The following is a 27,655-nucleotide window of genomic DNA, read 5'->3' on the forward strand; positions in this document are numbered from 1 at the left end:
AATTTACATTTAATTAACTTTCGATCAAATTCTCAATTCAATTTTGCTCTCAAGTATTTTAACAAATAATCAATTCAAAAACAGATGATAAACATTTAACCCTCTGCCAACAGTGCAAGTGCATCAGCCATTTAAATAGTGCTCGCTCCTTTGGCAAAATAACAAGTGTATAAATTGATACAGATTAGGGAAGTTCCATAGGAAGTGACGAAGGAGGTCACCACTTACAATTAACATAGGAGGCACTTCCTGTTCATGAAACAAAGCACCTCTCACTGTCCAAGTCTAGCCAGATTGTAATTTCAGGAAATTGCTACATGCTTACATATGGGGGTGAGCCGGATGCAATCACACATTTCTATGTGAAATCAAACAACATAGATTTGGGGCCAGATGCATCAATAAAATATTTAGCGATTCCCTAATTGCGAATCGTTGCGATCCACAATTAGGGAATCGCAAAAAGGCATGCATGAAAGTGTGCAGTACACCTTCTGCGATTCCTTAGGGTTCGCAAATGACCTACCTCATGAATATTAATGAGGTAGGTCACAATTTACGACCCCGTAGGAATCGTAAAAATCACAGGGATGGTGGCCTGCTGAGATCAGCAGACCACCATGTCTGTGATTGCTTTTAAATGAAGCAATCCTTTTTTTTTTTTTTTTGTAAAGCAGCCCGTTTTCCCTAAAGGAAAACGAGATGCTTTACAAATAGAAAAATTAAAAGTTTTCTTTTCAATTTCTTGAGCAGGCAGTGGTCCATGGGACCACTGCCTGCTCTTAAAAATGCTTTTACAAACATTCACAAATGGGAAGGGCCTTCCCATTTGCGAATGTCTTACCACCTACTTGAAGTAGGTGGTAAAATGCAAATGTTTTGCGACCGCATTCACGGTCACAAAACAATCATGCATACCGATGTGATTTGGTATTCGGAAGGGATACCCTAAACACGCCCCTTCCTAATACCGAATTGCAAAGCCATGTTGTGATTTGGTAACAGGTTACCGATTCGCAAAATTGGGTTTGATGCATCGCAAAAGCATTTTTTGCAATTGCAAATGGGCCAATTCTGCGCATCGGCACGTTTCCGAGGAGAAAAATGCTTGATGCATCTGACCCTTAGTTCCTTCTCGCAGAGACAAGAGGTGCTGTTCCTCCTGTAACTGTGACTTTGATTAATGTAATAAAATCACTTTGAAAACCTATTTAATGATATTTGGATCCAAAGTGACTCCATTATTTGTTCATGCTAGGAACTGCACAACGAGGCCTGCAACATTGATCCTTAACTAGAAGCAGAATATCAGCAAGATATCTTGGATTGGTAATAACATCTCAGCTCATCTTACTTCACCAAAGTCCTGTGGGCGCATATCAGGTCAGTCCTCGCCATTAATGGACGGTGACTGCTTGAGAGATGGAGCCCTCCTCCTGTCCCTGGCTTCCATATTATGAAATGATTATTTTCAGACTTGGAATCGCACTGCTGCCTCGAAGGTAGTTGTCAACATAATGTCCACAAGGGAAATTATCGGAGACAAACAAATTAAGCCGCACGTAGAACTTAAGCTCACGATTCAAGCAAAGGAACCCATTAGAAACTCATATTAAATACAACTCCCAAGAAACCACATATAGCCATTACTTCAAAAAAGATGTTGTACCTTACCACACTCATTTATTAAAGTCACGAAGAAAACAATTGTATAATGGCAATAAAATGTACTTAACAAAATGAGTGAACGTTGCAGGCTGCAAGGGCCAGTCCAAAAAGATGGTATCTGTATCTGTAACAATCTGAGGGGTTGTGCGATTATCCAGACATTGGAGAATGTTGTTGTGCTTTGCTTGAGGCAACAAGCAAGTCTACAGTATAAACTATTTAAAAAGCAACAGAACAAGGACACATCCTTCTTTAACCCTTTTGGTATTGGGGATATGCCTTAGGTCAACAAAAACAAAGACCCACGAATCGTTGTGAAATTCAATATTTAGGCCTGAATGACCAGGAGAAATCACAAATAGCAACGTTTCCCTATACGTATTTTATTTTAATCATTTTGAATACTGGACCAAATTCATCAAGGGTACAGTGAAGGACAGGATTCAGAGCAGACATCCATAGATGCACCCACAAGGACTCAGACCTATGACAGGGAATACACCCACTTCTGAATCTGGTTTGTGATATGAGGGAATTGTTGCTTCTGCCACCAACTCTTGAATTTGCAAAAGCTACATCTTGTTTAATATGTTTAAAGTCAAATCCAGCAAAATTACAATTGTGCAATTAGCTGTATTAGTTTACAAGTCATTTTACGGTTCGCCTATAGGAAGCTTTAACTTTCTGGTAGGAAATAATGTCAACACATATCACGCAACGCAGAGCACACACTCGTATCGTATGGTTAGTTTTATTCGTTTGATTTCATGCCAATTAGGCAACACAAACCTTAGATCTCCAAGCACACCAATAAAAAAAGAATATTCTAAGAAATTCATTATATCAGTACTAAAAACAACTATTATTGGCATACCACTGAGTGCCTCCGGTTACAAGGCTGTAGACCGGAGCCAGGATAAAAAAAAACACATATACATGTAACACTTATAAAGATGAGTACAGTCCAGAGCACAGACCACAGACCCGAAATGAGATATAAAGGATCTTTTACAACACTGACCAGGTCCTACAAGTACCAAGTATATGCCATTCCATCAGATTTAGCAGTAAAGAAAAGAGTGACTTATCAAGACAGATTGTGCAAAACCAGAAAAATCTACAAAACAGAACGGATTCATGCTTATAAATTTAAAAAGAAATCATGAGGTGAAGAGTATCCTTCTAATAGCGAATGATGTGATATTGGTGAAGAAGCGCAAGACTACATGAAGACTAGGACTGTGCAGCTGCAGGACAATGTTTTCTGCGAAAGCACAACACAATGAAGATCACGCCTAGCTGCCTAGAAATAAAATTGGCTGGCCATATTCTGTCTTCATCGTTGTGTTCAAGATAAAGGGCATTATTGGTACTTGCTGCTTGCTTGGAGACTTCCATATTTGGCAAAGCGAAGGCACAGGCATGTAAGTCGTGACAGCGATGGTTTTGTGCAATTTAAAAAGGTAGGTGTGTGTGTGTGTGTGTGTTTACTGATTTAAAAAAACAGAATGATTGCGCAGCGGGTGCAGAAGTGAGCCCGGGCCCTTTCCTATCATTTGCTTTTTCACATTTACACCGCAGTTTGCCTGAGAAGAGTAATTTATAGTGGAATAATTAATTCTAATCCATGTTAAAAAATATATATACACGCTCACCTGCTGAAATGATACTTCTCTGAATATGAAATAGCAAACAAAGAAAACCAATGTACTGTGTAGTTTAACAGACACAAAGCCATTTGTACTATTTTTCAAACGGGAAAAGGTATTTAATTTAGAACCTTTTGTTTTTTTAGGTCTCGCCTTGGCAGTGCATGTGCTGCATGCGCTGTCTCAGCGAGACATAAAGTAATCTGTATGTTGGGTGAAACTCCGACTCCACCTACAAAAGGACCGCAAGCACACATCCAGCAAAAGCATCAGAAAAACCTGCAAATCAAGACAACAAGCATTTGCAATGCAATAGGTCTCGCATTTGCGAGAGATTGAGCTATTGGCATTGTAAATGACAATGCCTTTTATCTATGTGTTTTGAGAACCTGCAAGCAGTGCGTAAACATGCACTTTGCACTTATAGCCCCTGCTTACGAGAAGCAAGGCTGGCAATAAAAGAGGCGCAGTTTCTGCCACCCTTGCTTCTTGTAAGCAACAACTATAAGTACAAAGTGCGTGTTTACGCACCGCTTTCAGGTTTTCAAAACACATAAATAATAGGCATTGTTATTTACAATGCCAATAGATTAAACTCTCGCAAATGCGAGACCTATTGCATTGCAAATGTTTGTCTTCTTCTAGGTTTCTATCTCAAAACAATGAAAACATTAAAATGCATTACAGCTTTTATTTAAATGAAGTAGTTGCACAATGAAGGCTTTCTTTAATAGCTTTGAAGACAGAGCATGGTTCTATATTAATTACATTTTTTAGAAAACAAAACATGCAGTGAAAGTATGATCTTATATTGTTTATCCTGCAGCACAAAACTCATATGAAAACCCAGAAAATACTATTATTTGCAAACATTCCTAGTATATTAGATTGGAGTGGGAACCATAACAGCATGCATGTCCTGTAAACGGTTTTAATTTGTAGCCCTGGAAAGCTCTGTTTCTTCCATGTGCAGCAGTTGGGTCATCCCATTGCTGCCTCCCTCACAGTGATTCCCCGGTTTGAGACCTAGAGGCAACAGACTGTGTTGCCAGTGTTTAATCTGAGGTAGAGGTTGCAGGTGAGGCCCACAACCACCAGCACTGATTTTAGGAGACTAACATTTATTTTTCCTCAGCAAACTTTGAACCAGAGCCTCAGAGAGAAAAAGCACAAAAGGGGGAAAAAAGAGGAAGCGAAAAACAGAAAAACAATGACAAAGAGAGAGAAAGTAAGCTGGGAGTGTCTGGTGGTGAATTAAAGAGGCTTGAGGTAGAATCAAGAGTACGCAGTCTTTGTAATTTAGCACTCCAACATTCCATGTCTCCGGCTGCAGTCTTCTGAGATAAAGTTTGAGCCCCAACACTTATTCATTTACAAATTAAGCACTGTAACACAGCACACAACATACACATCTCCATACAGATACAGATAGGAGGTTTTGGAGATCCCATTTCTGCTATTGGCTACTGGGGTTCAGGTGACTTTAGGCCTTGGCCATAGGCTTTGCCCATTAATGATAGCATCACCCTATAGCATTTTCAGATGTAAATATTTGAAAAGAAAACAATTATTACCCAGAGCCTCAAGCCTGCTTTCTTTCTATTTGCACACTCAGTTGCCATTATTTTGGAAGACTTTTCTTACCATGGCAAATTGTCTGCAATGTGCACACAGGGCACCACATCATGTTCGAATTGGTGCTTTTGTGGCAGGCATGCAGTGCTGGAGTGCCACAACAAACAGGCATTGACAAAGCTAATAGGGCAGCATTTGTCTTTAAAAGATGAGAACTACTGGCTTTAGTAGTGTTTGTTATGACCTGTGACCTTAAACTCTCTGATGATGTACTTCAAATAGTGAACCCTGACCTAATTGCAGAAGACAAAGTACAGAGTTGACAAAAGGAATAAATCTTTAAAATATTAAGTCAAAGGTCATTGGGGTCCAGAACAGAGGACATGTTAGGAATAGTAATGTTTAATTTACTGGCAAAATGTCCCAAGATCTCACAAGACCTTTCATTGCAGACATTTGGCCTGACGGTCAAAGAGCCTGCTCCCAGCAAAATGGTTGCCTCACCTCCGGAGTTGCAAAGGCTTTCTCAAATCCCTCTGGGCCACAAGCGGCTGTCCACGGTAGTCCACCTTTAAAATTAACTGGGTGGGAGATTGTGTGGTGTCAAATATAGTTTGCAGATTTAGTGCCCGCTTACAAGTTTGGCGGTCTTATCTCTGTGGCAGCGGTCTCAAGAAGACAGCTGAGCCTGCGGTCCTCTGACCATCATATTATGATGCATGCAGCCTGAACCACCGTCAACAGAGTGATTCCTGCCTGGACTGTGGTGGACCACAGTGCTGGTGATGCTTACTCCGTCGCAGTCCGGCCCCGTCTTACTGCTGACCCAATTATTGAAAAACAGTTGTACCGATGGTCCCCTCACGGCAATTCCTCGACAGCGGTAGGCCATCACGGTATGCTCTCAGCAAAGCAGCAGAACAGTGGTCATTGGATGGATACAAAATCAACACAGCTGATATCCATGGCCAAGTGGACACACCTGCAAATCACATTATAAACACACCCCATACCAGACCATGATCCTTTACCTATATCCACTGCAGCACAGTCTTAATGCTAGGCCTAACATTTTGTCCTGATGTAGGGATGGACTATGCGCAGTCACACATTGATATATATAAATTTGTGCGAAAATTGAAACTGTTTAAGTTACATTCACTGCAAAATAAAACACCTATAGTGAGAAATGTACCAGGAATAGAACCCACATCCTAATTACTTATTGAAGACATAGATGCACTCAGAGTTCTGCATGATCTTCACGATCATCCCCTTCAGGGCTTGACCCAAACAGCACCAGACCTCTTTGACCCTACACACATCGACACAGTGGCAGAAACATTTGGTCTTGATCCGGGTATCTCCAGCTGATCCAAATTTAGAAATAGATCTAAATACACACCAACAATAGCCAAGGATAATATCAATGTCTTCCATGAAGCAGTAAACCAGGATATTCTGAAACTCATTAAAAATACACCCAAAAGAAATAATATTTCAAAGAGTCAGTGGGACGCCATCAAGACACTACAGAAAGACGATAGCATCATCATCAAGCCCTCAGACAAGGGCGGCAATATCATCCCCATGTCAAGAGACAAATACGCACAGGAGGCATTGAGACAGTTAAGTGACACAGTGTGTTATGAAAGAGTAGGCAAGTCATACACCACCAACCTACAAGACAGATTTTTTAGCCTATTGAAAGGTTGGTTTGAGACCAAGGTACTTAACTGGAACGAATATCATTTTATCAAGGACGAGAACCCAACCATACCGACACTCTACCTTCTTCTCAAGGTACACAAAAACTTAGCAAATCCCCCAGGACGCCCCATAGTTTCATCTTAGGGGACCTTATTCGAAAACACCTCTAGTTATGTGGATCATTTCTTATGCACGTATGTGAAAGACCTTAGCTCATATGTAAGGGATACTAAGGATTTCTTACAGAAAATACAGAACTTACATTGGGGACAGGAACACCTTCTAGTTTGTTTGGACGTGGAGAGTCTTTATAAGAGTAGAAAACACACAGATGGTTTAACAGCCTGTAAACATTATTTTAAGTCTAGAAAAATACACCTATTAGAGCACACACACATGTTGCTACAACTGATCGAGCTATGTCTTACATAGAATGTCTTCATTTTCAATAATGTACTGTACAAACAAGTGCAGGGCACATCAATGGGCACCTGCTTCGCTCCAAGTTATGCCAAACTTTTGGTGGGATGGTGGGAGGAGCAGGTGCTCTGGGATGATGCCCTCAAGAAATGGACTGACAAAGTCAACCTTTAGCTACGTTATATAGAGGATGTGTTCTTTGTGTGGGTGGGTAATGAAATCGGCCTAGTAAACTTTGTCAAAGAACTGAATCGCAACAATGTAAATTTGAAATTTTCTATGCAACAGAGTCAGAAAACAGTGGGATTTCTTGATTTAAGATTGAGTGTAGAGAAAGGAGCACTATCGACCAATTTATTTAGGAAATCAACAGCAGGGAACTCAGTTCTACATGCAGCTAGTTGCCATCGGCCAAGTTTTAGGTAGGGTATCCTATTCAGCGAGTTCTTATGAGTGAAAAGAAACTGTAGCTCTAGTGAAGATTACGAAAAAACCAAGAATGAGATGATACAGAGATTTCAGGTGAGAGGGTACACGCAAAGAACTTTATGAAAGGGAACTATCAAAGCAGATGCCATAGATGGAAATGAGACACTTTTCCACCCACCCAAACCCAAAAGAGATTGTCAGGAACATGAAGGGCCTATAAGATTCATAACTCACTTTGGCACTGAGTCGACTGATCTAAGAAAGATCATACAGAAGCGGTGGGATATTCCAAGACCCCATCCTGAAAACGAAATTTTGTCAGGTCCCCTCCATTACCTACAGGAAACCAGCATCCCTGAAAGATAAACTTGTCAGAAGTCATCTGACAACACAAAAAACTAATTGGCTGGACAGAGGGGGAGGACTCCACAAACATGGAAAGTGCTGATGGAGCGGGTAGTACAAAATGTTGTATACCTCCCTGTGGGAGGTGGGGTCTGATAAACAAGCAAGGAGGCTGAATAGATTTTCCAAAGACACTTGGTTTATTATCAGGATGTGGCTTATCAGTGTGCACAGCGTGTGTCCCCTCCTGTTCTTCTCTTGATGTACTAAGTATTGAGCTGGACGGGGAGTCTGAAGTAGATGTTCCCGACTCCTCTTCGATCTTGATGGTGTCTCCCCGAAAGGCTCATAGAAGAGGAGAGAAAGGGAGCCATCAATTGCCCTGTTTTAATAAATCTTATGGTCTTTGCCAATCACCACACCGGGAAGTGAAAGAACAATAGAGTGCTGTAGTCCTAAGAGAGATATTATATATATATCAAGGGCGTGCTCCACACCTAGGAGTGATAGGTATCAAGGGAGTGCTTTAGGGACGACCGAGAGAAAAAAATAACAAGAGGGGGTTCGGTGGCAAAATAACGTGCCAAAGGTGAGTACAGGGTGCAAAAGAGAGCAAGAGAATCTCCAAATGACTTCTGGTGCCGATAGACAAAAAAACGTTGTGGGAGTACAATAAAAATCAATATTGTGCCCTGTCTATTGGTTCTTCTTTACCCGTGTCCTCCCCTAGTGTCGCCTCCCTCCTCCCGCTCACACTCCCCTTTCTCCCCTGAAGCGTGGTAACTCACCGGCCCCGCCGCAACTCTCCTGAGTTGCGGCCGCTCTTCTGCCTCCTCCAGTGGGGACCACCACTCCTCGCTCCACTGGTCTTCAGGGTCCTCGTCTCCTTCCTGGTCGTCCTCGGTCTCCGCGTCTTCCTGGGTCTCCGCGTCGTCCTCGCCGGGTGCTCCGCAATCTCTGTCTTCCTCCTCCTTCACTCGCGTACCTTCTTCACAGCCATTGGTTCACGCCCGCCCCTTCCTGCTGGACTCTCCTTTCATTGGGGCGCGAACATTACTTCCAGGTTCGCTTCCGCTTTCTTCTGGTTTTCTCCTGTAGTTCCTCTGTAGAGAAACAGGATACGGGTGTGTGGGTGGTTGGCGATTTGCCCCGTCCTTCAAGTCCCACGATGCATTTGGCTCCCTCAAGACGCTGGACTGACTCTCCCGCAGCGACCCGAAGGTAAGCTCCGTATCCTCCTTCTCACATCCCCTTTCCCTTGCTGTCTTTCTACTGAGGTTCTGATTTTGGGGAAACCTAGATAGGTAATCTACATTCCCCTGTTCGCGTCCCTTCCGATGTTTGGTACGGAAACAATAGGGTTGGAGCGATAAAAACCATCTCAGTACTCTCGTTGTTGCCCTTATTTCTGGCAAGCCATTCTAGGGGGGCACGGTCGGTATATAGGGTGAATTCCCGACCCTCGAGATAATATCGGAGGGTTTCTATGGCCCATTTAATGGCTAGAGCCTCCTTCTCTATAGTGGCATTATTTTTTTTTCTCTTGGAAAAAGCTTACGGCTTATGTATAGTATGTGTCTTCCTCCATGGGGTGTTTCTTGTGATAAGACAGCTCCCACTCCCTGATCTGAGGCATCAGTTTGAAGGATAAAGGGTAGAGAATAGTCCGGGCTAACTAAAACAGTCTCAGATTTGAGAGAAGCTTTTAAGGACTCAAAGGCCTGTACTATGTCCTTAGTTGGTTGCCGTAATACTTCCTCTGTCTTGACCGATTTTTGGAGTAGGTTAGTCAAAGGGGCTGCAATTTGGGAGAATCTCGGAATGAACCGTCGATAGTACCCGAGTAAACCCAAGGAGGCCCGGAGATCTTTCTTGGTTTGTGGTAAGGATATCTGTGAAATGGCAGCTAATTTGGTGGCTTGGGGTCTGATCACTCCCTCTGCTAATAGATAACCAAGATATCGAATGGTCTGAGCTGCTAGATGGCTCTTAGCAGGATTGATTTTGAGACCATAGCGCCCTAGGGTCTGTATGACCTGGAAAAGATGCACCAAATGCTGCTCCCAGGTATCACTATAAATGATTATGTCATCGATATAGGCCCCCGCATACCTCTCATGAGGTTGTAGTATTATATTCATGGCTCTCTGAAACGTGGCTGGAGCCCCGTGTAGTCCAAAGGGTAGTACTTTGAACTGGTATAGCCCATCGGGGGTAGAGAAAGCTGTCTTCTCTCTGTCCTGTTCACGGAGGGGTATCTGCCAATACCCTTTACACAGATCCAGGGTACTGATATATTTGGCCTTCCCTATTCTTTCGACCATTTCATCCACACTGGGAAGTGGATATGTGTTGATTTCAGAAATCTTGTTGACTTCTCTGAAGTCAATACAAAACCATACAGAGCCATCTGGATTTGGCACAAGAACAATGGGTGAGTTCCATTCACTTATGGAGGGCTCAATTATGTCCATCTGCAACATTTTTGGGATTTCCTCTTTAATGGTGTGGCGACGAGCCTCTGGGATACGATAGGGTCAAAGGCGTACCCGTTTCCCAAGGGGTGTTTTCATAGCGTGTTCTAAGAGGGTGGTTCTACCAGGAGATGAAGAGAAGGTATCCTGTAGTGGACTCAGTACTTGCAACAAACCATGCAAAAGTGTAGGTGGGAGAAAAGCATCTATACACTGGCCAAACGAGGGAGTTTGAGCTTCCGCCGTGTTTATATCTGTGGGAATGGGTCCCTCCCATTTTTTAAGCAAATTGACATGATAGATCTGAGAGATATGTCTTGTTGGGTCGGTCTCAACCCGGTAGGTCACAGGAGTGACCTTCTCAACGATAGTATATGGGCCCTGCCACTGCCCTAACAACTTATGATCCGAGGAAGCCATCATTAGTAACACTGAGTCTCCTATTTCAAAGGTCCTGACTTTAGCCCCTTTGTCATATTGCACTTTTTGTGCTATCTGGGCTTCCTCTAAGTTGTTTCTGACAATTGTTCTGATTTGTCCTAGGTGAGTACGTAAATTAGAGACGTATTCCGTTAACGATTTGGTATTATCGGGTTCCGTCTCCCATCTCTCCTGGGCCATCTCTAGAAAGGTGCGTGGTTTATGGCCATAAAACAGCTCAAAAGGAGAATACCCTGTACTCTTCTTTTTTTTTTTTTTTTTTTTTTTTTTTTTTTTTTTTGCAACCCTGTACTCTTCTGTTCTTTGCAGCGGATGGCAAATAAGGCTAGAGGTAACATATCCTCCCATTTTCTGGACTCTAAGGCTAGGAGTTTCTTAAGGGTGTCTTTAATGGTGGTATTGTACCTTTCTACTAATCCATCCATTTGAGGATGATAGGCAGCTGTCCTAATTTGCTTCACCCCTAACAATACACAAACTTGTTTCATTAATCGGGACACAAAAGGGGTCCCTTGATCGGTCAGAATTTCTTTTGGGAATCCCACCCTGGAAAATACTGTTATCATGGCTTTGGCTATGTTAGTGGCATCCGGTTTACGTAACGGTATGGCTTCGGGAAACCGGGTGGCGTAATCTACTAGAACAAGAACATAACGGCATCCACTGCGGGATGGTAACAAAGGACCTATGACGTCCATGCCCACCCGGCTAAAAGGTTCACTTATTATAGGAAGGGGTTGTAGGGGTGCTCTAGGTGGATGGTATTTGTTGTTTCTTTGACACACTGGGCACTCTCTGCAATATATTTTTACCTGCTGATATATGCCAGGCCAATAGAATCGTTCTGTAATTTGTTTTTCGGTTTTGTCTACCCCAAAATGTCCTCCTAACAAGTGACTATGGGCTAAATATAGCACTTTCTCCCTGAACGGACCGGGTTATTAGTAACTGGGGGCTCTGAGTGGGACTCCCTTTCCTGTACAGTAAACCCTTCTTTTTAAAGAAATATGGACCTACATGATGGGGGTCTTCCTCCTCCAGGGCCTTGTTCCATGCCTCTTGTTACACTGGGTCTTCTCGCTGGGCCGCATGTAAGTTTCTGTCAGTGTCCCATGGGTTCTCATCTTGTAAAACTGGAAGAACCAACGGACTCCTGCCTTTCTCGGTCCTCCTTTGTTTTCGGCTCTTCTTTGTTTTCGCCGGTGGCCATTCCTTCTCTGTCTCTTGCGCAAATAGGGCTGTGGTCAACCATTCTTCTTCGGGTTTAGTGTCCTGTAGCAAATGGGACAACTTCGGGTTTCCCAGTATGGCTTGCTCTGGCAATCTGGGGATCAGTCCCACGGTTAGGGTAGTGCCGGGATCATGAGCGTGTTGTATCCGCACCTGTGCTGTGGGGTAGGGCTTGGTGTCACCGTGAACACATCGTATAGCTACTGTTCCATCAATTGGGCCTCTGCATGATACCAAGTCTTGAGGTCGAACCACGCTGTGCAGGCAACCTGTATCTGCCAGGGCAATCACGGGACATCCATTCACTGATACGGTGCAACGATAAGGTGGGGTTTTTCTTTCTGATGGAGAGCAATAGTAGTTGCGAGCCATACCGATCTCCATGGGTTCTTCCCTTTGGGGACAGAACCGGGCAATATGTCTCATCCCTCCACACTGGAAACATTGAGGTCCCATATTAGGTGACCTGATTATTGGGGCGCCCGGGATTATGGTGACGGGCTCGGGCTTCTTCACTGGGGTCGGTCGGGGATGACGTGGTACCCCTGATCCTCCCATTTTTCCTGTGGGTTCCTCTCGTCCCTTTTGAATCTCTTGTGCTCTGTTGTAGGCACTAGCAATTTCTACTGCTTTTTCAAGGGTCAAATTAGCCTGTTGTCGCACCCACCTCTGAATGGGCGTGAAGCGAGGTCAAGTATTGTTCCAAATAAATCTTGGCCATGATACCATCTTTATCCGTAGTGGCTGGTTTTAACCAGCGATCTGCCATATCTTTGACTCTGAAATACAAAGCTCTAGGGGTCTCTTGCGGTCCTTCCTTCATTTGTCGCAACTTCAGTCAGTAGGTTTCATTGTCTACCCCGAGCCTTTCCATGATACACTGTTTTATGTCTGTATAGGGTACGGCTCCTTGAACTGTAGCTGCCTGGTAGGCTGCTTGTAAGTCCCCAGACAGGAGAGGCCCCAAGTATTGACCCCACTTGTCGGGTGGCCAGGATGCAGCAGTTGCCATCCTTTCAAAATTATTGAAAAAATAATCTGGGTCTTCTCCGGTTACCTATCGTTGTAGGACTACAGAGGGCAGAGTGGTGGGCCCCCTCTGGTGTCCCAGAGCCTCGGTAATCTTATCCATAGCTGTTCCATGGGTCTGACTCTGTCCTGCGAGCACTTGCTGTAGCTTACCCCGATCCTCTTCAACTACAGTCAGGAAGCGTTCCATCACCTTCCCCAGGTGTTCCTGGTTCTCCGCCATTTTGGTTAACGCAGCCTCCATGTCGCCCTTCAATCCCTCTTCTGACACCACTTGTGGGAGGTGGGGTCTGATAAACAAGCGAGGAGGATAAATATATTTTCCAAAGACACTTGGTTTATTATCAGGATGTGGCTTATCAGTGTGCACAGCGTGTGTCCCCTCCTGTTCTTCTCTTGATGTACTAAGTGTTGAGCTGGACGGGGAGTCTGAAGTAGATGTTCCCGGCTCCTCCTCGATCTTGATGGTGTCTCCCCGGAGGCTCATAGAAGAGGAGAGAAAGGGAGCCGTCAGTTGCCCCATTTTAATAAATCTTATGGTCTTTGCCAATCACCACACTAGGAAGTGAAAAAACAATAGAGTGCTGTAGTCCTAAGATAGATATTATATATATATCAAGGGCGTGCTCCACACCTAGGAGTGATAGGTATCAAGGGAGTGCTTTAGGGACGACCAAGAGAAATAAAAAACACAAGTGGGTTCGGTGGCAAAATAACGTGCCAAAGGTGAGTACAGGGTGCAAAAGAGAGCAAGAGAACCTCCAAATGACTTCTGGTGCCGATAGACAAAAAAATGTTGTGAGAGTACAATAAAAATCAATATTGTGCCCCGTCTATTGGTTCTTCTTTACCTGTGTCCTCCCCTAGTGTCGCCTCCCTCTTTCCGCTCACCCTCCCCTTTCTCCCCTGAAGCGTGGTAACTCACCGGCCCTGCCGCAACTCTCCTGAGTTGCGGCCGCTCTTCTGCCTCCTCTGGTGGGGACCACCACTCCTCGCTCCACCGGTCTTCAGGGTCCTCGACTCCTTCCCGGTCGTCCTCGGTCTCCGCGTCTTCCTGGGTCTCCGCGTCGTCCTCGCCGGGTGCTCCGCAATCTCCGTCTTCCTCCTTCTTCACTAGCGTACCTTCTTCACAGCCATTGGTTCGCGCCCGCCCCTTCCTGTTGGACTCTCCTTTCATTGGGGCGCGAACATTACTTCCGGGTTCGCTTCCGCCCACTTCCGGTTTTCTCCCGTAGTTCCTCTGTGGAGAAACAGGATACGGGTGTGTGGGTGGTTGGCGATTTGGCGCGTACTTCAAGTCCCACGATGCATTTGGCTCCCTCAAGACGCTGCGCTGACTCTCCCACGGCGACCCGAAGGTAAGCCCCGTATCCTCCTTCTCACACTCCCCCATTCTGCATGAAAATACTAAATTGAATAATCTACTAATTATAATATTATTAAATGAGTTTGCATGACTATTAAACCAACATTACTAATATCCAAATTACACGTGAGATTGCATATTGCATGGCTAAATAACCTTTATGACTAAAATCCATACGCATACTAACAGTAGTATATGTAATAAATAGAATACTGCATGAAATATGTTGCTTTGTGATGTCTTTGTAATGTTGCTCGAGAGGAGGACCAAAAAGGTGAATATAAATGCTTTAAATGTTGCTATATGCTAGATAAATACAACACATAGAGGGATTAGTAAGGGCTTAACATTAGATTTATTATTTATATGCATTAATTACTCTTTTGTGTTTGTTTCGCTTAAGTTGGCGTTTGGGCCTAAATCCCAAAATGGCCACCGACGCGACGAAGTGGTCACTGTCCCACGAGGCATGGAGTGAAGTGCGCAGAAGCGACAAAGTCTTCTAGACCTCGTCGTGAACCCTGATCTTCGTGTTCCCAAGCAAGGTCATTGTGGGATGACGGCCAAGACGAAAGACAATAGACTTCCACAGTAAACCAGAACGGACCGACATTAAATGGACGTGTGACATCACCCCTTGAACTGTACCAATATCCCAAAAAGATTCTATCGGACGATCCCAACCAACCAATCACGACCGTATTAAAATAACAAAATGTATCTTCTTGCTTTGATTTTATTACAAAAATATGCGGTAGAATAGAGAGGCTCTCAATGCAATCGCTCTTTCCGATGACAACGAAGACGACGGTGACGCTATGCGAACTCTACTACTTAGGGTGACTGCTGCGTTTTCCTGAATCCTAGATGGTCCGGACGCTGCCCAATTATCTGATGACTGCGAACTTTTCCTAAATTCTATGGGCACTGACAGATGCTTGCACGTCTCTGGTCTTTACCGATCTTTTGAGACTGTAGCGTGCTGAGCAAAGAACTTTGAACTTTAGACGAATGACGACAGATCTGAGTATGCAGACATAATGATTTAGAGTACTTCGGATAGCCAGATTAGGTAAATATGATGTTCTGCGATTTACTCAAAATTTGATATAAACTTTCCAAATGCAAACATAACTTTACAAGAAATTTTAGATAAACAGATATTGATTAACAAGAATTGAGTTTGTGGTTTATTAAGAAAGGTAAGATCTAAATCTTGAAATGTGTTTTAGCTGGTTCTGAATCACCATCAACCAATCCAACTATTTGGTCCATTGACCACGTGGGAGGAGTGCCTTGATGTTCAGGATTGAGATCTGTAGGTGGAAGGGGTATTGATGTATATTTTGTAAATTAACATTTCTTTCCCTATAGGCTATAAGGTGTTCCCCCACACGTCGAGCGCTCGAACCGCTCATCCCTCCATCTGCATGCAGACCGGTGAATGGTTAGTGTGAGTGTTGGTATTATGGGCCCCACCAATGATTGCATGTGTGAATGAGTTAGTGTGACGTCGGGTCTGTGACGCAGGGAGGATACCGGTACGGGTTTTGCTTTCCCCGTTACCAGGGTTTTTGCGCTCCATCAGTGCAAAACTTGCAGCCACAGTGAGAATGTCAAAGAGGCCAAACTCATGAGAACCAATAGAGTAAAAACAAACTGTCTAAATTTGTGGTCTATGTCATCACTTGCCCTTGTGGCAAGTGGTACATTGGATCAACAATCTTCCCAGTAAAGAAACACATCTTAGAACACTGGAGGGCAATTACAAACAAAGACTTCACTTACAGCACTGCCAAACACTTTCACGAGGCCCATGAGAGTGACTAGACAAAGGCAAAATACTTTGGCCTAGATTGTGTCCCAATGAATCCCAGAGGTGGCAACCGCACACAAGCACTTCGCAGACTAGAGTCGAGATTTATCGTACAAGCCGGTAGCATTCCTCCTATTGACATGAATAATGACGAGGAATTACATGTGCATTTATAGTTCGCTGAGAATCCTTTTTAACCTTACTCCCTCAAAGGAGTTTCCGTAATTCTATTTGCACTAGGACTTAATCTTTTAACTTTAGTACTTTACATATCCCTTGTTTTCTTGTTTATTAATTTCTTTATCACAGTCGTTGAGAATGTCACCGTTGATTTGATGACTATATTTCTCTATAACGTTAGATATATACGATGTACTGAATTCTAACCCCCTTTGGTTTACTCTCTCACAGAATGATACCCAGAGAGCAACTGTCAATGAAGAGTAGCCACCACACAGGAAGTTAAAAGCACGGAGATCCGACCTAGTTTATACAACAGCCGCCTCTTCTTTACAGTGTGTATGTACTAATCATTATTTTTAATATGGATAATTAGTTTAATTTTCCACCTGATGATTATAATGAAAGTTCGGAAGCACCATGAAAACACATTATGATAACATGCATCATACAAATTGTGGTCACCATATGACAGGGTACTTTACCCTGATACACAAAAGATGAAGAAATCGAGTGTTCATAGATTGTGCGACTTAATGTCAGGACCACATGTTAATGTACCATTTCATGTATAAACTGAACACACTAAATCCAACTCTCAATGAGTTAAATTAATTTGAATTTGGGTACTATACCCATAAAGGCTGCGCTTTGAACCAACACTGTTTGCATTAACACTATCATTCACTCTAAATGGTGTACTGAACCGCAATTAACAGGCATCTACAATATGCATGTTAACAATTGCATTATGCACCTTATTGGATCACGCTGAATGTTCTCAGTTTTGTATATATATTGGTTTCACATTTATTCACAATTATTGTTTAATCAAAACCTTTATTTAAAACATGAGATTGATCATGCTCACACTATTTATTGCATCAGGAACAAAGGCAACTGCTATCAAGATGTAATGCTGGCAGTATGTTGTTTATGTTTATTATTGTTTAACGCGCGTCACGTAGGATGCTATGTTTATTTAAAGTGGGAACTCCACTAAAAGTCATGTGACCAAGACTCCGTAAGGAGTCGGAACGCGTCGTTTTTGTGCCTGAACCAGAATGGCTCGTTTCTTCGCCGAAAACGTATGTGAGAGGAATCTGTTTATATACACACCTTAAGTATAATTACTTTGTGTGGTAAAGGCATCCTCTGTAAATGATGCAGGATAAATGGTGAAGGATGTTTCCCCCGGGTCCTGGTGGTGGGCATGACATGTTACCATACATGGTAACACATTTCTCAATGCCAATGCATGATAATATGTAGCAGTTTGCATTCTTTTACCCATTTTACCCATTTCTGTTCTTGAAATGTGGTTTCCATCCATGTACAACCAATAAAGCTGCAACTTCTGATATAGTACAGTGTGTACCATGATATAGGCAGTGAAACATGTTGAAAGTTGGAAAGAGTGTTCAGCATGGGTGGGAGTTAAGGCTGTTTGAATGGGTGGGACTTAGGGTTGATTGAATGAGTATGGAGGACTGGGGGATGCGGTAAAGTTAGTACCTTAAATTGTGAATGTCATGTTTTTTCGGTTTTGAAATGTAGCCAATACTGCCCTTGTCAAGCTTCACTCCATTAGCCTTTAGTGTAAGGGAATTTTGTTGTCTTTTATGGATTTATGGCTTTTTTATCATGTGCAAGTTGACCATCAGGTGTTTTCAAGCATCCCGTAGCATTATGTGGATTTTTAACAAAATCTGTTGTTCACAAACATCATTTTGAAGCATATATTACTTTAGGAAGCTGACTCACTATTTTAATGTTCGGATTGTTAATGTGTATATTGTTTGATGCTTTCGTACAGTGGAGTATGCTTAATTTTGAAACCCAACATAACTTATTGCCTGATATTGTATGCATTATGGGTGATGTTTAGGGCCTAATTACGAGTTTGGCTGTCCATAGGACCGCCAAACTCACTGTGGAGGTGCGGTGACAGTCAGGGACCACTGCACCAGGGGTCTGAACTCCGTATTACGAGTACTGCAGTTTGGCCTCCAGGGGATCGCGGCAACAGCCAGGAATCCACGATCCCTGGTGTTGGTGCAGCGGTCTTGAGGCAACAATAAGCTTAGTGGTGCTGCTGCGACAGCTCCAAAAATATTACAACTTTCCTCAATGCCAGAAGTCTCATGACAGTTCTCACACCATGAAACTGCTGGCAGTGAGGAAACAAAGAGGGCGCTATAGGGCCCCCCTGTTGCCTCAGGGCCAAGGAGTTCAGGCAGGGTGGCACATGTTCTGGCCCCCTTTCCTGCACAACACAGACTGTACAGTCCATGCCATGCAGGAAATCTCTTTGGTGTTCCCGTTGGTTTGCCTTTTTAATAAGCACCGCTGCGGGAATGCCAAAGGACCACACGCCAGATCATGAGATTACTCTGTCGAGTTCGGCGGTCCTGGAATGGGGGCACTGGTGTGGCGGCCAGCTCCTGGACCGCCCAACTCGTAATCAGGCCCTTAGGCCTGCCAGGGCATGGATTTCACCCACACAAAGTTTATTTATGTCAACATACGTTGTGTCCTGTATGTGTGTGTGCTACATGTGACAGTTGGGCCAGCTAAGGAATTGAGATGTTTGGAACTGTTGATCTTCTGAACCAATGGTTTTCATAACAAGTGACATTTGGAAACTTTTAAGTTTTGTGTGGCTATGCTCATGAACTGTTGTGGCACAAAAATTACAGATCAAAGCACTACTTGTGCAAGCATAGTCGACTCTCGGGTCCCGATTCACAAAGGAACTTATGACTCGTAAACTTACGAGTGCAGAGTTTCAGCACTCGGGGCGGAGTGTGGAAACTCCACCACAAGTACTGAGACCCCACACTCATGACTTTACGAGGCGTAAGTCCCTATGTGAATCAGGCCCTCAGTTTTTGCCTACTGACTTAAGAACTGCTACATAAATATTCGCTAGATGATAGAAAGGACCTAATGGAGCCTGATACTACTACACCACTGCAATGTTTTTGTCAGATTTTGGTTGACCTGTTTAGAGTTGCTGGCGATGAAATACATCATGGTCAATTTCATGTTGAATGGAAAAATTTCCAATTTTGGGACCCCTGCCCCTTTATAAGAGTTGATTATTCTACACATTTGGCATACAAAAAACTGGAATATAAAGGGCCATTTTCCATTAACAGTGGCCACAAAGTCATTAAGGGTGCAAACACTGGGTTTCTTTCTGAGTAATGAGTCAAACTTGGTTACTGTAAAGTATATTTGATAGATACAAACATAGTAGCTTACTGAATATAACTGTAAAAATAATAATACATTATCTCATGGAAAGCTTAGATGAGCAATGTGCCTAGGAGAAGGGAGCATTTAAATCCAATAGGACAGCAATCAAGCATGGGCACTTTTGAAATAGGTGCTGCCTGATTTTCATACTGACCTCACTTTGTCTTAGGATGTCAAAATGACGTGTTTGATTCTGAAGACTGATACAAGATATCACATATGATATGCACCTTCTTGTTTTTCCCAATGATATTATAATAAGAGTCAGATGTAGCCCTATTATGCAGCATATATCACCCTATGTGTTAATAGTAACCCTGCCTCCAAGAGTCAGGAGACTTGCAATGAGTAAAAACTCTTATTTTTAAAGAAGGTGAAATGAGGGAGAACAAAGATATTAGTAACGATACGGATATAAAGAGACAACTTATATGCTCCTCAACTCTGATGGCTCTCCAGTCTCCAGTAGGGCAGGCTGAACCTAAGGTGATTAATATGGTTCCTTTGACAGTACAAGTAATTATGGACAAAATGAGTGGGAGATGGTACAATTAGATTCCCAAAATAAGACATTATGATACCCTGCAATTCAATGGAAAATAACTCTACTTAGGAAAGTGAGTAATAGAGAAAAGCAATAACAATGCAGGAAAAAACTATTGATTAGATTTTTAACCTGAAAGGTTAAGTATAAAGTACAATGTTATCCAAGGAATGTAACTTCTGAATTGCTGGCAAAAAAGCCATTTGTATAGTTCTAGGTAACATATCATCAAGCTTACCGATTACGATGCGGTCCATAAAGGCTCCGACCTGCAGTCAGAGCCTTGAGGGCAGCATGGTAATGGGCCGTTCAGGTTTACTTTCTGACTACCTCATTATGATGGAGGCGGTGGGAGAGTAAACCAGCTGGTCATGTCGGCTGGCTTCTGACGGGCTCAGTGAGCCCGTCGGCCAGTTGGAAGCCGGCCAGGAATCTCAAGCGCGGGCCGTTCCACCCTTGTGAGTACAATGCACAGTTTTCAACATGGTTTCTATGCCGGCCTGATCGACATGGAAACCCTATCAGAAAGACTGTTTGGGGGCCCCCAGCAGGGCCCCCTTTGGTGCACAACCTCCGGTTGGAGGCCAAGGGGGCATGATGCCTCCCTGTTGTTCCCTGCACCTTGTGGCAGGCACCTTGTGGTGCCTGCCACGGAGTGCAGGGATGAACTGTACCTCCCTTTTCTCAATTGGAGCTTGTGTTACTGCCGGTTTACGACCGTAACACGAGCTCTCATTGTGAAAAGGAAGCATGCAACCGAACAGTGTTCGTCGCATTGTAATGGGCCAGTCAGGACCGCTGACCAGTTGTCAGTCAGTCCCAGGACCGAGTCGATGTGCTTCCGCCCGACATCAAAATCAGCCCCTTAGTTTCAACTTTTATGAAGCATTCTCAGTTCTCAAGCCAGTCTGTATGCCAGCCAAAAGCATTAACATCAGACAAGAGAGATCGTTCTAAGTTATGTTTGAATGTTTGATTGTACACTGGAATTCGTAAAGGATCTACAACAACCTGCTTGTTTCCAAAAAATCAGCACCTATCCTTTTTTTAATTTAGGAAAAGCTGAAGATATATCTCTTTCTGGCATTACTACATAGTAAATAGTTCACTCCCATCTTGATCTCTGCCTTTACCCTCTACAGCGTTCCCCTGCTCTCCAATGAGGTTCATTATAAAAAACACCCCAGACAAACAAAGCTATAATCAAGGAAAGAAGTTTGACCTTACCAACGAATTTCAACCAAAGATGGAGAATAATCAGATTGGAAATAAATGCCATCAGCAACTGAAATCTAGACAAGAATAGGTTGTCAGGATTAATAGAGCTGCAACAATAATCCTAGTAAAAGATTTGGGTCAAACTCTATCATATATGAAGCCAGACATATCTTTGGTCTACGACTGGGCCAGGAAGTAAAAAAATACTATAGCATCTGACACAGGATGCATGTATACACATTTAAGATCATGGACAACAATAAGGGAGCCCTGTCGAGCCTTGCACTGCAGCACCATCTGCACTTCCAAGAATGACTGGAACTAATTCAGCACTGTGGCAACCATCCAAATGCACTGATGAGGTGCAACAGGAAATTTCCTTCTGCATCACCATCATTCAAAATGTCCCTGTTATCCTCTAGCGCAATTGGGTGAAGGAGTTTGTGTTTCCAGTGTGAAAATGCACAGGTACCAGCCTCTCATGCTGTAAACAATATTTCTGCCACTTGCTTTCTCACTGCCCTATGCACAGTTTCATTCTGGCAAGTGCTTCACAGAACTATATATATTTTTGTGTGGGCTTGCTATCTGACTTGGGGAATTAATTGCCATTTCCTGAATAAGCACATCAGAAGGAGTCTTACTGAGATCCTCTGAAAGACGATTCAGCTCTCTAGGGCCAGTCCTAGGCCTCAATCACAAGACAAGAGCCTTTTACCACCCTTGAGAAAGATGAATGAAGTTGGTAATGAATGATGTCCTGATTAGCTATCAGGAAAGCTAACACAACACAAATGGTCCATCCAACCAAACAGTAGGATCTTGCTGTTGACCAGAAGTAACATATGCCCACATTGGTTCATGGGACTTGTTGCTATCTATAACAAGCCAAAGGTGCTCAGAAGGTATTAGTAAAAATGAAGTGTTTAATATGTATTTTAAAGTTGCCTAATACACTTACTCTCTTGTAACATATATAGTAGCCATTATTACCCCTTCTAGCTTATGCACGACCAGAAAGGTGGTGGGTGCTGTCAAGAAGACTTGGATGGTTCATTTGTAGACTTGGAACTTTGAAGATTGTTAGTTGTATAACTGGGTAGGGATTTTAAAATGATTTATTGAACTGACAGTCATAAACCTCGAGAGATGCAACTCTTGCTAAACCTAGAAAGAGAGTGCTCAAGGAAGTTGTGAACAGTAACCAAGAGACTGTGCAAAATTTGCTCAGCAACTCTTTTAATAAAATATCAATGTCTTTAAATTGGGACTAGCTAAACCCTGCAGCTGAGCTGCTCATGTACTTGTTTTAAATGTGTGACAACAATCTTTCCCTATAAAACAGTGGCAAGGATAGTACAAGGGCAGAGTTAACCTGATGAAAACGTAAGGCTTTAAAATAACAGAAACATCATACGATACTACATTTAAAGCATAACCATGATTGCTTTAAAGAAATACAAGCCTCATTGACAAAAGTAATCATTCCATGTTCAGTTATATAAGTGAAAGGGCATACTCAAAATTAGAAGACATGTAACGTATTTCTGAGTTGTACATTTGCATCTCTGTTTTTTTGCATTAATGCTTTAGATTTAGGGGCAGGACGAAGCTCCAGCCATGGTTTTACACGAAGATTAGAAAACAAATGGGTAAACTTAATAGCGTATGCTAAATGCCTGTATGCATGGTACCATATACTTAATTATGGTGCCATTGACTGTTAAATATGTTGGAAACTGATACAGAAAAACTTTCAATATTTGAGAGCCACTGTTAAAACTTTAACAAATTAGGAATATCATGCCACAATATTAGAACATTTGTCACCATGATCACCATGTCTGATGAGATGTAATAAGGTTTAAAAGAGGATGTTTTAAACAAGAACTACATGCCTTATAGGTGAAAGTACCCCAGATTTTAGCATGTGCAGCAGGAGAAAGCTAAAGAGGTAGCTAATAGCACCTGCACCAGAATAGGCTTAAGTATTTTAATAAGGCTGTTTCTATTTTGTACAAGCAATTTGACTCGTTATGCAGGTGGCAAGGCGGTAAACCAGTCTAAAAAATAATCTCTTGCTATTTAAGAAAAGTATTAATATTAGTGGAAATCTCCAATAGCTTCAATATACGTGAATAAAACATTTGAATGTTTGTCTCTATCGACTAAATATTAAAGGGAAAATACTTGGGATATTTTGAATAATTGATAACATTTTATATCAATATTAAGTTCTAAATAAAAGGGGTTTTCACACAAAGATGTGAGTAATTTAAGATCTATAGTATATTGGCATAATTTTGCCTGTACCAGTCAATGTGGTGCCCTTGGAGGTTGTTTACTAAGCTTTGTGGCGGGCGAAATTAAAGTAAAAATTAATATATAAACAAGAAAAAGTGTGATTTCATAGAAAACAGAATCAAGAAACTGTACATATGGTATTACTCTGCTGCTCAGTTATGTGAGTCATGTAAAGTTTCGTTGAAATCTTTTTATTTTGTAATGTAGAATATTTACTGCACAGAGTCAACCAATAATGTTTTGAGTCTGGAAGTTTGAATTGTGTATTAAATAATGATTATTGTTTGAGATCTCTTTTCAAAATAGGATGCTAATGTTCTACTGAATACTACTATAGTGATGGAAACCCTAAATATAAACTCTATTCTAATTTTATTTCAAATTCAATTCTACAACCTGTTAGTTGGAAAAAAATACTATGGGCACAAAAACTACTTTGTACAATATTGCTTTGTATGGTGAAATGATTACTAGGTAGCATAGACTCACCCATGTGTGTTAGTCAACATGGTTCTAAAACCCCACAACACCCCGTGTTGTACATCTATAGTCGAAGGCTTGTGTCTAAAATTTGTGTAGATTTCCCTTTTAATAGATTTCGCAAGAAGTACTCCTGAGAAGCTGCTGTCCGGAATTACTCAAATACTTAAACATTTAGATATTGAAATATGGCCCATTTCTGTTAGTATGAATGTAATCCATAAGTGCGTTTGCACAAGTAAACTCTTTTTTGTCCATTATGTAAACATTCCATGAACAAACTCTCACCTTTACCACCAGCAGGTTTGGATTTGCTTCTCTCACTTTCCATGACTTTTAACTGTTCTTCTCCTGCCCTTTGAATGAGTTAATCTGTAGATGTTTCCTTTCAGTCTTCTTCTCTGACCAGTATTCTTACCAGCAAATAATCTCAGTCCAGTCTAATCAAAAGCTGGTGCTTTCAAAACTTGACAACTATTCATCAAATAGATTTAATGACTTCTGAATAACAAAGATATGGTGTCTGTCTTGGAGTATAGAAATGTTGTGTCCTCACCATTTAACACACATGAATTTACATGTCATAAATTTTGGGAGTTCAGACAACCTATAGACTTATTTCAGTCAGAAATGTTTAATTAGCAACCTCTATGAATGAATAGAATATGATTTTGGGGTACTTCTTGTTTCTGTCTTTTTAATTTCACTATTAATTGTTCTGGGTCTATGTTGCGGTCTTTGGCTATATGTTACTTTTTCATTTACACACTTTTTCATAGTTCTGGTGTTTTTTCACAATTGGTGAATTTCCGGTGTTGGGTAGCCTTCGGTTAATTTAATTGAGATTTTAATTATGTGATTGCTGATATTTGTATTCTTATATCTACAGCCTTGAGAAAGTCACAGTACGCATATGTACGGCTGAAACACGTGTTGGCTGTTGTGAAATATTTTTTTGCGAATTGGGACACAAGATGAACTATTAAAAAGAATACGTTTTGTGAAGATTTGAACTCCATTTGAATTATTTTATGGAAATTTTGGAGCACTCTGGATTTGTCAAAGGACACTGAGTATATTATTACTCCGACTATTGGTTTCATAACATGAGTTTGATATACAACTGTTTATAACTTTATTATGGGTGTGCGTTAATAGCTGTTTTCTTCATTAGAATATGATTTCAGGACAGATTTCAGCTGTGTATACACCTGATATGCAGCAGGGGAGCGATGATAAGAAGGGTATACATCCAAAAACAACTTCTTGCAGATGTACATACTACGGAGCCCGCGGCAAACTCATCTGAGGCCACTCACCTTTTCATCTAGCGCTTTATGGTGCTCAAAGAGAGACTTCAATGCCTTTAAAACTTCCACCTCACTCGATACACCTGACGGGGACTGCGCTTGACGTTTTACCACCGTCATCCTCAGCGACCGCTCATGCCGCGAGACCAGGCACTCCAGATGTTCCAGCAACAGCTGCGCGATAGAAAGAAAACACATAATTTTATCGGAGAAAGCAAACCTGAACATCAAAACAACTAAGATTAACAGGGGTGTTGACAAAGCCAGTCAGTACATGCCTTGCCGTGATTAAGGTATATAAGAAAACACATTTGCAAAGTGCAATGTCCTGGCTTTTCTGGAAATAAATATTATGCAGTATCCCCTCAAAGGACAAAGAGAAAACCAATCGAAAGTGTAATAAAAACATATGCTGGCACATGCATCAAGGAAGGCTTTTGCGATTCCTTAATTGCGATTATTAAGGAATCGCAATTAAGGAATCGCAAAAGCCTATGCATGTAGGAATCGCTATAAAAATAGCGATTCCTAAACATTCCTTAATTGCGACTCGCAAATTGCGAGTCACAATAAAGGAATGCCTTCCTATTCATTCCTATGGGCCTACAGGCCCATAGGAATGAATGGGAGATTGCATGCGCAATTTGCGAGTACCAGTAGGTACTCGCAAATTGCTCTTGCAATTTCAAGGGTGCAAGGGTGTCAAAATGACACCCTGTTGCACCCCTGAAATTGTGATGTGCACCCATGTTGCGCACACACATGCCCCAAGGGCATATGTGTGTGTAACCTAAAACTTAAAAAAATGCATTTTAGTGCATTTTTCAACGTTTTTGCAGATTACAGACAAGTTTGATTTGTCTGTAATTTGCGGTCTCAAATAGCGAAATCGCTATTTGAAAGTGCTTCTAGCATTCCATTTAAGGAATCGCAAATTGCGATTTCTTAAATGCAATCGCAATTTAGGAATTCACAAATAATTGCGAATTCTTAAATTGCGCATAGGAAACACTTTCATGCATCTCCAAAGGCTAATTTGCGATCGCAAACGGACGATTTTTGTGAATCACACCGTTTGCGATCGCAAAAACCTTTGATGCATGTTCCCCCATAGTTTATTACAGCGAAGCTGCCACACAAGGGACTGTATTACACAATGCGGTGCATTTTCCGTGTTAGCCAAATGCGATGCAGTGCACGCAACGAAATTAGTTTTATTAATTTATATGTTAACTTACCTGTAAACCTCCGTTATCCATAGTTTACTACCCCCCACCCTGCCCCTCCCTCTCCCCACGTCACCGCCCTGCAGTTACTCCTACTACCGACCGCGGCTGCCAAATTGTACATAAAAACATTCTACTACTTACATGATACCATTTCCTTCACACACAGACTAACCTAACCTAACATAAGAACACTACATAATAATAAGGAAAACAAAGATATCAATCGCTATAAATATATTTTTAATTAATTGTATTGTGCATAGTGACAAACGTTACTCTTCTGCCGTTTCTAACCACTGTAAACAGATGTTAACAGCCAATTTATGGCTCTCTATTTACCTAAATAGTAAGAAAGGAAGCCTGTTTTAGACGTGCAGGGATTCAACCCCATGCATCCAGAGAAGTGCATTTGTCCATGGCGAACGTTCAGTACCTGAGCACAAGAGATAACGTTCCACCTCGTTCAGAATTCAATCTCTCTAAACAACTTGTTCAGTCCTTCAAAACCAGGCCAGTAAACGAGGAGGTTGGTATTTAATAAAGCGTCAGGATATAATAACTCTACTGCATTAGATAACATACTACTTTGAGATTCCACATACTTCTACCTATGGTTCTCCACTTTCATTGATATTGCAATAACACAGGTAATCTCAATTCCAGTGAGGGAAAGGCTAACAACAAACAAACACTGTGAAAAGCACTACTCCTGACACTCTCACAGTTGTGGAAAAGGTTGCTTCATTGCATACAAGCAGAGCTCCCACTGTTATCAATGCTTCTTACCTGCACACTCTAATCAAATCCTAATAGTTTTCTAACAATAAAATCTTATCCCCTCTCTCCTCACCCTAACAATTAACCAATCCAGTCCCATTGCCCAGATATTGTCACTCTAAAACCCGTTTAACCAAATACTCCTATTCCCCACTTTTTCTGCTTGCATCTCCATCACCTTCTTCATCCACTCATCAGCT

The 27,655-nt window shown here is 42.0% G+C and overlaps 1 protein-coding gene across 4 annotated transcripts in view; it reads right to left on the reverse strand.

Moving 5' to 3' along the window:
* The window catches only part of PPFIA4 (PPFI scaffold protein A4), a 3,163,248-nt gene that overhangs the window by 1,788,952 nt on the left and 1,346,641 nt on the right, over positions 1-27,655 (reverse strand). For all 4 annotated transcript variants that reach the window (XM_085600211.1, XM_085600208.1, XM_085600219.1 and 1 more), the window contains one exon: positions 25,459-25,623. In XM_085600211.1, coding sequence (XP_085456337.1) covers positions 25,459-25,623 — 165 coding nt within the window. The remainder of the gene's footprint in view (positions 1-25,458; positions 25,624-27,655) is intronic.

The sequence above is a fragment of the Triturus cristatus genome, chromosome 1_2, assembly GCF_964204655.1.
Source record: "Triturus cristatus chromosome 1_2, aTriCri1.1, whole genome shotgun sequence".
Taxonomy (NCBI): Eukaryota; Metazoa; Chordata; class Amphibia; order Caudata; family Salamandridae; genus Triturus; species Triturus cristatus.